At 39.2% G+C, this 17,122-nt stretch overlaps 1 protein-coding gene across 1 annotated transcript; it reads left to right on the top strand.

Moving 5' to 3' along the window:
- Positions 1-1,110: 1,110 nt before the first annotated feature.
- LOC124250239 (olfactory receptor 7A10-like) lies at positions 1,111-2,079 on the top strand. The gene has a single exon (XM_046682068.1). It carries the CDS (start codon positions 1,111-1,113, stop codon positions 2,077-2,079), a length of 969 nt encoding a protein of 322 aa, XP_046538024.1.
- Positions 2,080-17,122: the final 15,043 nt, after the last annotated feature.

Genomic DNA, 17,122 nt, shown 5'->3' with positions numbered 1-17,122 from the left:
AATGGCCACCCCAATATGGAGCCCAAGTTTTTTTGGGTTTAAGAAGTGGAATTTCTGGGAACCATGTCCACACTACACAGAAGAAGAGCTCATTTATCTGGCCAACTTGGGTTGTGTTCATTCCTAGCATTTTCAGCATGCCTGGAGCTGAGAAAGACATGGGAATAACACAACCCAGGAGGCCGTGGTGTGCCACAGGTGCGTGTGTCTGTGTGACCTGTGGAGTGTGGGAAGTCCCCAGAACAGGGATAGCAGGACTCACATATTCTAAGGTGACTCTTATATTGTAAGATGGGCCAGTATTCAATCAAGAGAAAGTGCTAAGACAGGGATCTGTTCCAATTCAGAAGGTTAAAAAAGGTCAAGAGGTAGAGTGGATGAGGTTTCAGCTGCAGCAGAGAGGCCACCTCACTCCACAACACTTCTGACACGATCTCTCATCCTCAGCCTCATGCACTTTGCAACACTGACTTCACTTTTTTTGACTTGAACATCTGAAAGAAGCGCCTTCCACGGGGCCTTTGCGCTGACCATTCCCTCTGCCGGACACACACTTCCCCACGTAAACTTGCATCTCCCTCTTTGTCTTACTTGAGGTCTTTGTTCACTTGTCGCCTTGTTTGCAGGTCTTGATAAATACCCATGAAAAATAGAACACCCTCTTCGCTCTCTCCTTTTACCTGCTTTCCTTTTCCTCAGCCACCTGCACCATCTGAAATGTTATGTAGTTTTATCATTGCCTACACTGCATATTCATCTCCATCATTGAGTTGTAGGGACTTTTATTTTCAGCATCTTATATACATGGCTGAGACAGTGCCCAAAACATGGTCAACACTCAATTTATATTCCTGAAATACATGAAGAATCTGTCATTAAAACTGTAGAATACCTGACCCTTAAGAAAAAAAGTTGATTAGGACAAAAATTCCATGTCAGATGTAGCATGAGGGATCCCCAAAGTGGGCCATATCCATCGACATAATATTAACATTATTTTTTTTTTTACTACAAATGATAAATTGTAGCATTTCAAGCATGTTAGTAATGTGAGTTTGTGTGAAAATTAGTCACTTTATTTCCTTCTTTCCTAGAAGTCACTTCCACCACATGGAATCAGGCAATAATACACAAATTTCAGGATTTCTTCTTCTGGGATTTTCAGAGAGACCAGAATTGCAGCTCCTCATATTTGGGCTTTTCCTCACTATGTACCTGATTACTGTGTGTGGAAATCTGCTCATCATCTTGGCTGTCACTTCGGACTCCCTCCTCCACACACCCATGTACTTCTTCCTCTGCAACCTGTCCTTCGTAGATATCTGCTTCACCTCCACCACCATCCCGAAGATGCTGCGGAACATCCAGACACAAAGCAAAGTCATAACCTATGAGGGCTGCATCACACAGATCTATTTTCTCATACTCTTTGCAGTGTTGGACATCTTTCTCCTAACAGTGATGGCCTATGACCGGTTTGTGGCCATCTGCCACCCCCTGCACTACACAATCATCATGAACCACCGGCTCTGTGGACTGATGATTCTGGTGTCCTGGATCGTGTGTATCCTGAATTCCTTATTACAAAGCTTAACAGCATTGCGGCTTTCCTTCTGTACCAACTTGGAAATCCCCCACTTTTTCTGTGAACTTAATCAGGTGGTCCAACTTGCCTCTTCTGACACCTTTCTTAACAACGTGGTGATGTATTTTGCAGCCATCCTGCTGGGTGGGGGTCCTTTTGCTGGTATCCTTTACTCTTACTCCAAGATAGTTTCCTGCATACGTGGAATCTCGTCAGCTCAGGGGAAGTACAAAGCCTTTTCCACCTGTGTGTCTCACCTCTCTGTTGTCTCCTTATTTTATTGTACAGTCCTAGGAGTGTACCTCAGCTCTGCTGCCACCCACAGCTCACACTCCAGTGCCACAGCCTCAGTGATGTACACTGTGCTCACACCCATGCTGAACCCCTTCCTCTACAGCCTGAGGAACAAAGACATGAAGAGGGCTCTGAAATCATTCTTTGAGATGGTAGCTATAAAAGGAATAATTCTCCTGGGTCAGAAGAAGTATCCTTGATTGCAGTGCTAAAAGTTTCTGAGCCAGAAATTGCTTTTCTTTGATTGTATAATGCAAGTAAAAATTGTTCCTTCCCTTTTTTCCATGTCTGTCCATTTCTTTGACTTCAATTTCTTTATACAATTTAAGTAGCTCATTCTGTTAAGCTTTCACTCACTCTGATATAGAAACAGTTTTCTAATATTTATTTTTTTCCTATTTATCAAAGTTTTTCCCAACTTTGTGTTTGAAATATTTCAAAATTCCCATTTCTTTCATGGACAACATGAATTTCTTAAAAATAATTTCTTCTCTAATGACATATATCACCCCAAATAATTTTTCTCTTGTTTTCCTTATAGAACAGTGATGAGTTGTATTACTCACATTTTAAAAAACTACAATTGACAACCAAGGCAATTTATATAATTTTGTAATAGGGGAAAATATGAGACCACTGTTTCACACATTTTTGTACATCGTTCCTTTGTATATCACTACCCCAATTGCTGATCCAGAAAATGTAGACTTCAATATATATATTGTGTTTGATAGGTAGTCATTGAATTTTATTCTCCTCATTAGAATCCTGTTCTCTTATTCAGATCTGTGTCCACTGTGCCTCCATCGTGACAGCAAAATGATTACCAAAGACATGTCTCCGAGTGCAGTCCACACAGAAACACAGATTTGAATAAATAGATTGACTTTATTTGGCCTCTGAAACAGAGTAGAGCTTAAGTGTGATGAAGTAGAATTGTAAGATACTTTGTATTACTGAGTAAAATATTTCTATTTCTAGCTATACATCTACACATTGAAGTTTGAGAGACTGATGTCTGTGTGGAAGTGGGTTTTTCATTGGGATGACTTGGTTGGTGTGTTCAAATTTTTTTATTAAATTATCTTCATTTCATCTTGAAAACTTCCAGTGCTGCCACAAGTCATACCTTTTCCATGACTCTAAATGCAGTAAAAATTTTGTCATAACCACTAAATGGGCAGTGAATAACAATATCCATATCATACATTGAATAACATATATATATGTATCTCCTCCTGATGAGAGGATGACTCAGTAGAGAGCTTGACTTCCTGCCCCGTCATGTGATTGAGAGTCACAGGTTTTAAACAAACTTGCATGTCCTTCCACCTTCTCCTGCTTACCTGGAAAGGAACCTCAGTGGAGTAAATTTTAATACATTTATCCGAAATAATCTTCAATAACAGAGTAATCATGAATGTTATCTTCAAATATCAGGACAAATGCCTAGAATGAAAAGAAGCAGATTATTATAATTGCCTTCACTTCTGTTTGTTTTTATTTTTGTATCAGTTAGCTGTTGCTGCCTAATAATCCATTGTAACAGCAATTGGTAGGAAAGTGCCTTGATTCTCGGATGAGAGTGTGGAGGGGAGTTGCTCTGATCTCTGCCGTGTTCCTCGTTGAGTCTGTATCAGCTGTGATTCCTCACGTTGTCTCTAAAGCTCATCCGTCATGTTGTGTGCAGCTGTATTGCACTTTCTTCTTCAAGAAATGTATGCTAGTTCACTCCCTTTATATATGTAGATTAAATCTTAGAGTTTATGAGAAAAATAGTTTATCAAGTGAAAATGGCCTTAATTTAACTTCACAGTTCCTATCTCTGTGACATTTTCCTTCTTCAAGTTATAAGACGTCTCTCCTAGGTCTCATGACTCAGCGACCTGCGCTCTAGACCTGACCCTGGGTTATGTACCCTAGAATGTTTTAACTCTACACGATTGGAGTGTAATTACATAAAAAATGGCAAGTTTATATATGTTTATTTATAATATATTATATAATATTATATATTTATATTATATACAATTCTATATAGTTTTATATTAATATTAATGTTATATGTAATATTAATATGTATTTTTATATATATATGTAAAAACCTTCCTCACTTACACTGGGGTTACATCTCAATAAACCTATCATAAGTTGAAAGTGTCATAATTCAAAAATTCATTTCAATGCATCTAAACTGCCAAACACCATAGTTTAGCCTAGACCACCTTAAATGAGCTCAGAATACTTACATTACCCTGCAGTTAGGCAAAATGATCTAACACAGATCTATTTTAAAATAAAGTGTTGATGGGCCAGCCCGCTGAACTGGTTAAGTTCAGTGTGCTCTGCTTCAGCAGCCCAGATTTGGTTCCCAGGTGTGTATCTACACTGCTCTGTTAGCAGCCATGCTGTGCTGGCAGCCCACATACTAAAAAATAGAGGAAGGTTGGCACGGATGTTAGCTCAGGGCAAATCTTCCTCAGCAAAAAACAACAATAAAAAAAAGTGTTGACTGTCTAATGTAATTGATTGAACACTGTACTCAAAGTGAAAAACAGAATGGTCGTATGGGTACAGAATGGTTGTAAGTGTTTGGGTTCTTTACCCTCGTCATCGCATGGCTGAGTGGGAGTTGTGGCTTGCTGCCATAACACAGCATCATGGGAGAGTATTGTACCACTTATCACTACTCTGGGGAAAAGATCAAAATTCAAAACTTAAAGTACAGTTTCTACTGAATATGTATTGCTTTTCACCATCGTAAAGTTGAAAAATGAGGAGCTGAACCATTGTAAGTTGAGGACTGTCTTTATGTATACATACACACACAGAAAAACAGACCCATTGATAATCCCATCTTCTTGGTTGAAAGGAAACTTGAGAGAAAGAGGAACAGGATAAAAATAATAAACATTTGAAGAAACATGAAATTGAAAGAATGTAAAAATTTTGGCACACAGATTTAGAGTAGAAAGAGTGACCTTAATTTTAATGATGAATTTCTTTTCCTCTCTTAAAGACTCAAAGGCCTCAGCTAGAAACACATTTATGTTTAGATGATGAAAAATTCCCTGCACTAAGGGAGCCATATGTCTGCAAATTGACTTTAATTTTCTTTTCTTATTTAAGGTGGGATTTCAACAAAAAAAAAATGCCTTGACCCAAGAAAATCCAAATGAATGAATTGAGAGGCTTAACATCAGTTTCCTTGAACAAAACGTTTTTAGCTGAATGTCTGCTTTAGATTACAATTGCTGCTTATCAAATTACCACACTAGTGGCTTAAAACAAACAAATTTATACCTTAAAGTTCTACAGTTCGGAAGCCCAAAATGCATCTTATTGGGCTAAAATCAAGATGACTGCAGGCCCAGGTTTCGTATGGAAGCTACAAGAAAGAATAAATTTCCTTTTCTCTTACACTTCCTAGCGGCCACCTGCATTGCTCGGCTCATGGCCATTCGTCCACCTTCAAAGCCGGCTGCACAACATCTTCAAATATTTCCCTGACTCCAATTCTTCCTCTTCCTCTACATTTAGGGGATGATCATGATTGCACTAGTCCGACCAGATTATTCAGGCCAACCTTCTTATGTTAAGGTAAATGAATAGTAACTTAATCCCACCTACTATCTTAATTCCATTTTGCCATGTAAACCAACATATTCAAAATTTCTTGGGATTAGGATGTGGACAGTATTTTGGAGGCCCTTATTCTACCTGCAAAGTCTATTTCAGATATATATTATTTGATGTCCTTGAAGAGCCCTCATATTTAAAAGAGTCAAGCAGAATTTATCACCATCTGTAGAGTGAGTGAAAAACTGTTCTTTCAAAATTACAAGCAAAGAAGATGTGGGTGGAGAAGACCTAAAACTACGTCTTACTCAGGTCCACAGCCTTGCTGCTCACACTGTGACCCACAGACCAGGACCCGCAGCATCGACACCACCTGAGAGCTTGTTAGCAACGCACAGTCCCTGGGCCCACTGGAGACCTGATGAATTTGCATTTAGACTACAGACTTTGTCGATTTGCATGCACATGAAGTTGGAGAAGTGCTGGTCCAGGACAGGTTTCCTCACCTTCTCACTGTTGACATTAGGAGCTGGATAAATACTTGTAGTGGATACTGTCGCGTGGATTATACAAGTTTGCTGTGTCCCTTCAGACATTGCCAAATATCCCCAGGGCCAAAATCATCTCTGATTGAGCACCTCTGTGCCAGAGCTTGAGAACTGGAAGCATCCTGACAGAACTCCAATCAAGGCTCCATCACGATTCTGTTTATACCAGTGATATTGTGATTTGTAACCAAGAATATATATATTTGGCCTTCATCACATTTCTGGCACAGAGTTCCTAAAACTCTGGGAATTTCTTAAGTGTTGAGAGCCATGAAAGTGTGTTTTGTTGTATTAAAAAGGTGATTTGGGACTTCAGCTAAGGATAGGAACTGGTTGCCAGGAGAACCAGCCATGTGGTTAGAGGGTTGGAATTTAAGTCCCACCCGTAACCTCCTGGCATGGGAAAGGGGCTGGAAATTGGACTCAATCCCCAGTGGCCAATGATTTCATACCTATGTAGTGAAGCATGTATAAAAACCCATAGGGATGGTGTTCAGAGATCTCCCAGATTGGTAGACATAAAGAGGTTTGGTAGAGTGATGCGCTCAGAGAATCTCCACACCCTTTCCTCATCCCTTGCCTTATGCACCTCTTCCATCTGGTTGTTCCTGAGTTACATTTTTTTATAATAAACTGGTAACCTAGTAAGTAAAATGTTTCTCTGACACCTGTGAGCCACTCTAGCAAATTAATTGAGCCCAGGGAGAGATCAGGGGAACCTCTGAATGACAGCCAGTTGGTCAGAAGCATAGGTAACAACCTGACTTGCAACTGGCCTCTGAAGTGGAGAGCAGTCTGTGGGACTGAGCTCCTAACCTGTGGTGTCTAAGGCTGTCTCCAGGTAGAGAGTGTCAGCATTGAGTTGAACTTTAGGACACCCAGCTGGTGTTGGAGAATTGCTTGGCTGTGTAGGGAAAATACACACACACACTGGAATTGGGTTGAATCTGTTCAGGTATTTTGGAGCCTCATGTACTTGAATGTCCATATCTCTTCCCAGATTTGTAATTTTCAGCTAATATTCCTTCAAGTAAGCTTCCTGCCTATTTCTCTTTCTCTTCTCCTTCTCAGATTTCCCTAATGCAAAAAAAAAAATTCTCACTTAATGGTAACATAATTCATATTGGCTTTCTTCACTGTTTCTCATTCTTTTTTTTTTTCTCTTCTAACAGGATGATTTCAAGAGATCTGCCTTCACCTTCACACATTCTTTCTTCTAATCGATCAAGCGTGTTGTTGAAGGCCTCCAATGTATTTTTTATTTCAATCATTGTATTCTTCAGCTCCAGAATTTCTTTTTCATTCTTTATTACAATTTTTAACTCTTTGTTCAATTCCCTGACTCGGGTATGGGGCACACAGCAGCAGCAGCACAGGCCAGTGATGGTGGGTCAAACCCATGACTTTCAGCTGAGGGGCAGAGGGCAGTGCAGCAGCAGCTCTGGTCTTCACATGGCACAGCACTGTGACTCCTGATGCTGGAGAGTGGGAGACAGCAGGAAGAGTGGAAGAGTGAGTGCAGGAGTGACTCGGGCCTTGGGAACAGGTCTCACCAAAGTGACAGTTTCAGCCCTGGGCAGGTGGTACAGCACTGGAATCTATGGGCAGCTCCATGAGCTGGGCTCAATGTTGGGGAAGACTGTGGGGTTCTTGGTCTCAAAGGCTGCAGATGACCATGGCAGTGACGAGGATTGCTGAGGTCTTCCTCTGCTCCTTTCCCCATGGGGTAAAATCCCTCTGAGGGGATCCCTTTTGGAACCAAATTTCTCTGGACTGAACCCAAAGGTTCTAAACTAAATTAAGACCTTAATTACATTTGCAAAATCCCCTCATTTTTCATAAATTGTGTCCTAGTCTTGAGAGCTGAATCCTTCAATGCACACTCAAAGGAAGATGTATCCAGGGTTCATGTACCAGGAACAAGAATCTTGGGGCCTTCTGAGAATTATGCCTATCACACCATGGTAATGAATTGGAAGATTCAGTATTGTACCATGTCAATTCTCCCTAAAATAATCTATAGATGCTGTGAAATCAAAATCTCTGCAATTGCTTTTGTAGAAATTGACAACCATTTCTAAGGTTCTTATAGAAAGGCGAAGAACTACAATAGACAAAAAAGTTTTGAAAAAGAACAAAGTTGGAGGTCTTACTATATATATTAATTAATATATATTAATTAATTAATATATTAATATAATTAATATATATAATATATAGTGTATATATACACACACTATATATACACACATTCTGAAAATGCCTTAGGATCACTAATAGGGCCGAGGGAAGGTATTCCTCTCCCTGGCCAGTCAGCAAACACTAGAGGAGGGGACCGTGTCTTCGTACATGCAGATAGCAATGCAAATCTTAAAGAAACATGAAAAATCAAGGAAGCATGACAGCAGAAATGGAACAAAACCTCCCAACAAAGAAAAGCCCAGGAATAGATGGTTTCACTAGTGGATTCTACTAAATAAGCAATGAATGCCAAACTTTTCTAAAAACTTGAAGAGGAGTAAACAATTTAAACTCATTTTTTGAGGCCTGCATTAACATGGAGGTTTTTATGGGAGACATGGGATCTAATAGGCTTTGAAGGCTAAGTAGGAGTTTTCCCACCAACTCTCCACCACTCACCTGGTAGAGATGAGCATAGTGAGAAGCAAATAAGAAATCAGAAAAGCGTGTAAGGACATACTGTAATTGAGAACAACAAAACAATTATCCTAATGAATGCAATTATTATTAGATTGCTGTGTGTTAGTTATGGCAGAAGATGAGATGTGAGTGAATTTAAATATAAAATACCACAGGTTTGAAGGTAAAAGGCCATATATAAACTGCTTTCAAATATGTTTGCACATATATGCATACTCCACCTTCAAGATAAGATGAAACAGCATACTGAAGTTCTTGCAGATGCTAAGCAGTGAAGCCTTAGCTAGTGCCTTGGTGAGTTTCTAATCAAGTAGTCGCTTAATTATTTCAAAGTCGAATTTATCTATTTGTGGGATCACTAACTAGGCTTTTGAAAGCTTTTAAAATCATCAAAGAGGTTGTCTCTTCCCATAGAATGTGGTGGGAGCATACAGACATACAAAGAATTGTTTTTGATTTTCATGTCCATGCTTTATGAAGAACATCTGCTTTCTCCTGATATATTCTCTCATCTCTTTCCTGAAATAACAAAATATATCAATTAAGCTATATATTTCTCTTATGTTAATTTATTCTTTGCTGAGACTATATTTGAAGAACTAAAATTTTAAGACACACTCTTTAATTTAAATGACATATTGCACGTGAAACTTTAACCACAGCTGTCTTTATCCAATAGTTAAGGATTTTCTGTGTTTTTCTTGTTCAGTAACCTCCATGTTCAAGTCCTGGAGGATCTTACCCTGACTCATAAGCACTGTCTACCTGCTGCCAGTGAATTTTAAAAGTGATCACACTTACAATATCTTTCTACAATATCCTGCTTGGCTTAAATATCAAAATGCCATCTTTCAATAGTTATGTCCTTAGAAAAGCAATTGTTCCTTACAGAAATATGAAATGTGCTACAAACTCCGATGCATTATCTTCCTCATAGATAAAATGGAAGGAGCAAATCCACATAGAAATTTTGCATTTACTCTTTAAGAAGGAGATTTCCTGTGTTTTTTATTTCAGCACGCAAGCCAAGAAAGTTTGAATAATTTGACTAAGGGCATGAATCAAACTCTGCTCTCGTATAAAGATCATTATCATTATGATGAAATGAAGGTTTTAATGCGGCATTAGGAGAAAAGAATCAGAACGCATGGGACAACTATTGTGTAAGACTGTAACTGATGATGGAAAAAAAACTTGTTGGTATGAAGAAGTAGGACAGAAAACTCAGTCCAATTCAGCAAGTATTTTCTGAGGACTTACTGAATCCTGACTACAGAAGAACTACATAACTTTAACATAGACAATGAAGACATTGATATTGTTAAAGATTTTGTTTACCTTGGTTAAGCCATCAATTTACATGGAGACTGTAGCCAAGAAATCAAGAGAAGACTGAGATTTGGAAGGGCATCAATAAGAGAATTTGGAAAGATCATCAAATGTAGGGAAGCGTCCTTAGAGACTAAGGCCAAGATTATCCACACCCTTGTATTCCCAATTGCTATGTACGAGTGTGAAAGCTGGACAGTGAAGAAGGCAGATGGGACAAAATGGATTCATTTGAAATATGGTGTTGGAGGACAGCTCTACAGATAACCTGGACTTCCAGAAAGATGAACAAGTGGGTCCTAGAGTAAATTAAGCTTCGACTATCCCTGGAGGTAAAAATGATAAAACTGAGGTTTACTGACTTTGGGCACATCCCGAGAAGGGAGGAGTCTTTGCAAAAGACAATAATGCTGGGAAAAGTAGAAGGCAGCAGGAAAAGAGGAAGACCAAATATAAGACGGATTGACTCCATAGAGGAAGCCATATGCACGAGTCTACAGGAACTGAGTATGGTTGTTGAGGACAAGGCATTGTGGACAGCACTTGTTCATAGGGTGGCCAGGAGTAAGAGCTGACTTGATGGCACATAAGAACAACAAACTGAATGCTTAGTGCTGTGCTGAAGGTTCTGGAGAGAGAGAAGGAAATGACATGCCTTTCTCCAAAGACGGTTAAGTTTCCTATGGTTTTGATTCTATGTTAGCTGATGCTTCATAGTCAAACATATATCTCTGTGTGTGTGTGTCTGTATATATATGAATATGTATATACACAAATATGTACATTTGCATACACACAGGTAAACATGTTCATCCGTATGTGTGTACTTGTACATATGTATATATGCACGCTTATACATACATATATCCTCGTAACAGGGATGTAGAATAAAAATGTTTGGTGCAGGTGCGAAGTGTGAGGATAAAAAGTTGACACTTTATATCAGAAAAGAAATGAAATAAACATCTGAGGAGCAAGAGATATTGCTGTTAGGAAGTGGTTGCAGGTAAGCAGAGTACATGTGCATTTCTGAGAGGGGCAGTGAGAGGCGGCCTCGGGCTGGAGGAGGGGAGGGAGTTCAACTGCCCCAAGGAGACACTACTAGATGGTGAACACACTCTACCACACCATGGCCTATATTTCCTAATGAAAGTATTCTTCTAAACAGACAATGTTAGTGCAATCTGGTAATCCTTCCCAATCTGTGCCTTCACATGTCCAGATATGAGCTCATCATTTTAGATATACGTATGTGTTTATGATGTCTATTATACATATCTCTTGCAGTGGATCATGGCCAAAAATGTCCTAAAGCCACTAGTCAAGAAAAGGACGTTAGCCTGAGTAGCCCTATAAACGACTACATAATTGTCTCTTCCTTTTTTTAATTGATTTTTTCTCATCATGGACTTTCATTTCTCCCTATGTAAATTAAAATAGAGGAGAGTGAAGTTTTCCCAGGTCTGTATTTCCCTCCACGCCAGCATTGCTATCCTTAGACATTAAAAATCTGTGTATCAGGGTTCCAAGATGGAATATAAAACTTTTAGAATAAACTTACCACGGAGTTATTGCTCAATAAACATCTTAAATTAAAGCAAACAAAGAAAAAAATCAATAATATGAAGAGTTTTGGGGATGACCTGAGCAAGAGTTGTAGTCTATAAGTGCCATTAATCCTTGAAGAGACAGGAAATAGGAGTTACTTTATCTGTGCAATATTTATACCAAGTCTAATTTCTGGGGTGTACAAAGCAATTTATGGTTTTTTGAAATTGTTTTGAATTTTTTTGTATGGAAAGAGAGAGAAATATGGCATCATGGGGTTTACTAACAAGAATCTTTATTTCTATATATGTTATCCTGTCCTAAACTAAACCTCATATTGATATATTCCAATTATGAACAACAGGGCAAAAGGATGGGTAAGAACATATGAAGATGTTCCATTTAAAATAATACAGTAGAGAAATAAAAATTAACAAAAAAGTAATCCAAATCTATGTGTTTTTAAATAAACAGTAAAGTGTTAGGAGCTATGCAAATTGGTATAAATCTATTAGAAATCAGATATCACTTTTATTTTAATTAAGTAAAATGTTTTTAAAATGTGGAGGTGTTCCCCTGCGTTCAGTCAGGTAAGATGATGCTTTATACATAAAGACGTCTCTGAAACACCGTGTCAAGAACCAGCTGGAGAAATTTAGACATGCAACAACAGAATAAATTGGGCATACTGAGAACATAACAGTGGGTGGGCTCTTGCATCAGAAAAACACAAGTTGGAGTTCCACCTGTATTACAGACTAGCTGTCTGGGCTTAATTTAGGTGCTTAACGTCTCAGACTTCTCTTCCTTATCTGTAAGATGGGCGTATATGATATGAAGTAAGTAAACACCAATGAAGGATGTAATTGTGCCTTTCATAAAGTTCCCCGCTCTCAGTGTGTGTTATTAACACTGCGCAGCCGCCTATGGTGCCCTCTCTGCGGTCGGCAGTGAGTATAGATCAAGGAGAGCATTTGACATCTGTCGGCATTGCAGCAACATGGAGCTTGTGTCACACAGGCACGGTGATAGGTCTGTCAGAATGACGTCACTGCAGAAGATTCGTCTTCCTTTATGTGACTAATGTTAAGATTTTTTTCAACAAAATCAATAGTTTTGAAAAAATTAATGTTAAATTTTAAATAATATAATGCACAAGATCTTTGAACAGACAGCCAGTGTGGGCTGGATCCTTTCGTACAGCTCTTAACTTCCAAAATACCATCAATTTGGGCGAGAAAGGTAAGCTTTTCCCACTAAATGTCTCCTTTTGCTCTTCCTTCTATCCTCAGATTCTAAATATGCTAATAATTGTAATATTAGAACAGTCATATTAGCAGTAAAATTGCCTTTCAGGATATTAAGACTTAAGTTTAATTTAATTAGCTGGATTTAATTCTTCTTTCTTTATCCAGACATACTGAAGTCACACGGCCCAGCTAAATTGCACCCAGGTGTTGGCATTTATTGTTGTGGGCCTCACAGCTCATCAGGAGTTAAAGATGCCCCTGTCTGTGGTATTCTTATCCATCTGCCTCTTCCCAGTGGGAGGCAACCTGGGTTTGATCCTTGTCATTAGAGCAGAAGCAAGACTCAAGACACCAATGTACTACTTTCTTAGCAAGCTGGCTTCTATTGATTTCTGCTATTACACCCAAAATGCTTGAGAATTTCTTGTACAAACAAAATGTGATCTCCTTCAACGCGTGAACTGCTCACTTAGGCTGTTTCCTGGACTGCATGACAGCCAAGTGCTTGCTCCTGCTTCCATGGCCTACAACCAACATGTGGCCACTTGTAATCCTCTGCTGTATATGATTGTAATGTCCCCAGGAATCTGCATTTGGCCCGTGGCCGTCCCCTTTAGCTGTAACTTTCTGGTTGTACTATTTCATGCCATCCTCTCCTATTGTCACTCCAATATTGTTAGTCATTTCTATCATGATGACACGCCTCTCCTGAGGCTAACTTGCTCAGACACTCCAAACAGCTGCGGATCGTGGCCTGTGCTGGTATCATGTTCACTTCTTCCCTTCTGGTTGTCTTTGTCTCCTACAGGTGCATCATTTCGGGCCATCCTGAGGAGGTGTTCAGCTGAGGGCAGGTGCCAGGCTTTCTCCACATGTGGCTCCCACATGCTGGCAGTCACCATAGTCCTCGGGACCCTGATCTGTATGTACCTACAGCCAAGCTCATACCCTTCCCTTGACACAGATAAGATGGGCTCAGTCTTCTACACAGTGATCATTCCCATGCCGAACCCCTTAATTTACAACCTTAGGAACAAGGAGGTGAAAGACACCCCGAAAAAAGCCATCAATAGAAACTAGGCTTTCGTGTTCATGAAGTTGAGAAAGTGACTTGAATAAATAAAAATGAAATTTTCATGGTCTGATTTTTTCCTTTTAAAAAACTACTTCTTTTTAAAAAACTATCAGAGTGCCTATTCTTAACATGTGAGTTTGATACATCTGTTCTCTGTATAGTGAAATTTTTTAAAGATTTTCACTTAGAATGAGATTTCAGATGAAAAAGTAACCATAGGTAGGATCCTAGGGGGCATCACACATTAGAAACAAACATACTCAAAATAATTGAAACTTGAAAGACTGTTTGGCCAGTGGCAAGGACGATATGCAGTTACACTGGAGCCAGCTGGTCATCACTGATGAAGGTGCCGCTCATCACACATTGTGCCCAGCAGGCAGCGTAGCCCGGTGAAAAGAAGACAGGCCTGGAGTCAAACAACGTGCTCAGGTCCCAAACATGGCATTTCCTGTGTGGGCTCTCACCAGCTTATTTATCAGTTAAATGAGGACAATGTTACTCAACTTGGAATCTTTTTTAGGAGTAAATAACATGAAAAATGGCAATAATCAATTGTAGGCACTTGCATATCATCTCCCTTCCTTCTATGAACCTAAAGACCTCAGTTCTATTCTCAACTCTATTAATGAACTTGAGGGGCCAAATGAGGATTACCATACATAACTTATAACCATGATAGAGATAGAGATATGTATGGATATGTTTAAAATAAATGGAGTAACTTTACAATTTTCAATTACGCAGAAAATGGTTTTGAGTTTGCAACTCGTACATATCGTTTAATATTTTTTTCCATCCAGTGACCATTTCAATACTTATTAACAAAAGATTAGAGAGATGTTATTAATGTCCAGAGAGAGAAGATGATATTCAAGTAAAATTATTTCTTAACAAGCTTGCCTTAGGCCAGGGTCTACTTTTGACGTTACTGTGCACATTTGGATGACTCACAGAGACACGGGGCTAGTCTGTCCACAGCTCTCAAAACTTTCTGTCTTCGTCTTTTCTTTAAACACATATACCTGCTATTTGAACATTTCAGTGGCTCCCTGTTTTCTGACAAAGCTCCTGTAGCAGGTTTTGAGTCTGTATTCCATATATTGAAAGCTTGTCATCAACATCCTTGAGTTCACAACCTCCTGTCTTGGCAGGCTGTGCCACAGCTGTGCTGTTTAAGAGCACAGATTCCCTGGAGTCTAAAAGCTCGAATGTGAACACTGGGTCTAACACCCGCTGAAGCAAAGATCTGGGTATTGTCATAGGATCAAAACAGACAATGAACAAAAAAAATTTGTTTAACAGTAAAAGACTTCTTAAGATGATAAATTTTACATTTATTCTCCCAATTTTAAAATGATAAACACTTAGAAAGATATCCAATCCAAGTAAAATTTTAAAATTTTGGTTAGAAGTAAAGATTTGCTACAACAATTCGTATAGGAGAAAAAATTCATCATGAATTTCACTTAAAACTTGACGATAATTATATAAATTGTTTTTGTCCTTTTTGAGGACAACTGCTTTCAATTAGAAAAGTATTTTAAACTTAAATTAGTCCACCTGTGGAACATATCACAATGAAATATTACCCTCAAAAATGTGGAATTATGAAGTTATTTTATTGGTAAATAATTAGGAATGCTTCAAATATCCAGATGGGCACCAGACAAGCACAATTTATAGGTATACCAAGATGAAAAATCATCAATATTCGTAGGCATGGAATGCATTCCAAAATGGAAATATACATACGAAATTGAAATCAAGTTTGTTGAAATAGAGACTAGCACAAAATGTAAAGAATGATTTAAATGAATATTACAGAAAGAAGGATCACCCACAGTGTCACCTCATAAACAGAACTACCGTTAGCATTTTGCCATGCACAATTTGAGCATGTTTTCTGCGTGCATATATGATCTACAGGTCATAACATGCGATGAGAACATTACAGAAATCCTTTCTTACTAGAGAACCAGATTAGCCTGCTGCTCTTTTTAACTTGCTATATTGTGGACATTTTTCAATACCAATAAACATAGACCGATTTCAGCCTTTTAATTTTACTAAAGAGCTGTGCAATAACTGAACACGTATTAGAAGACATGTAGATAAACTCTATTTTTTGGTAAGTAAAAATGAAACAATTCATATACTTGCATACTTTTATTATTTCCCTAAGTACCTAGCATTAAAATCATTGTATCAAGTGACAGGAATATTTTAAACAATTTTGACACTTACACTGCTTTCCAGAAAGATGAAGAGAAATTATACCTCTGTTGGCTATATCCATTTTTCCACAACTTTCTCAACAGTGTGCAGCATCATTCTTCTCATTTGATCCATCTGATGGACATCTGATTGCCAGCCAGTCCTTTCACATTTAAGAGCTGAAGGTTTTCTCTTTGTAATTTAGGAGATCGGGGAGAGTGAGTCATAAATATAGATCTAAACACACTGTGGGGAGAGACTCACCATGGATTTTAAGTGCTGCTCTAGCATATCAGTTACTCATATAAATACGTGTGTCTTTCATTCTTTTTTTTTTTTTCTTTTGAGGAGGACTGGCCCTGAGCTAATATCCGTGCCCATCTTCCTCTACTTTGTATGTGGGATGCCGGCCACAGCATGGCTTGACAAGCGGTGCATAGGTCCACACCCGGGATTCCAACTGGGAACCTCCAGCTGCCGACGTGGAACGTGGGCACTTAACCACTGCACCGCCAGGCCGGCCGAGCGTGCGTCTTTCGCTAGAATTATTTTCCATCATTTTGCTTATAATACCAACCTACCTTTGTATAACCACCGCCAGCGCAGCTCCTTCCAGCTCACAAAAGCTATATCTGCACATCCCTTCCCAACTCCACGTTCAGGACTTCGGCAGCTTCAACCCAGCTGTGGTAAGTACACTTAGCCCATGGAAATCAGGAAGTCAACTGATGCTACAAATCAGCACTGTTCTGGTTCACTGCTTTTGAAAGCCAGTTGACAAACATTCTCTGGCATGCCACTGACGCCACTCTGTTTCACAGTCTGCAGTTTATAATATAGTTCACTATTTGTACGGATAAATCACCCTTCATTACACTTGATTTTGAGGAATGTCCTAGTCTAGGACGCTTCCTCCGTGGCTGCGGAGGAGCCGCTGGCTCCCTCCTCTCCCGCGGCCTGGTGGGGGGCGGGCCAAGCGGGGCGTCTGCCCCCGACCCCCGAGTTCACACTGCAGGTCATCGCCATCCTCGGCTCC

Source organism: Equus quagga, chromosome 13, assembly GCF_021613505.1.
Source record: "Equus quagga isolate Etosha38 chromosome 13, UCLA_HA_Equagga_1.0, whole genome shotgun sequence".
Classification (NCBI taxonomy): Eukaryota; Metazoa; Chordata; class Mammalia; order Perissodactyla; family Equidae; genus Equus; species Equus quagga.
This window is presented reverse-complemented; position numbering and strand designations above follow the sequence as displayed.

Coding starts and splice junctions, on each gene's coding strand:
- LOC124250239 (XM_046682068.1), top strand. CDS start 1,111: ATGGAATCAGGCAATAATACACAAATTTCAGGATTTCTTCTTCTGGGA.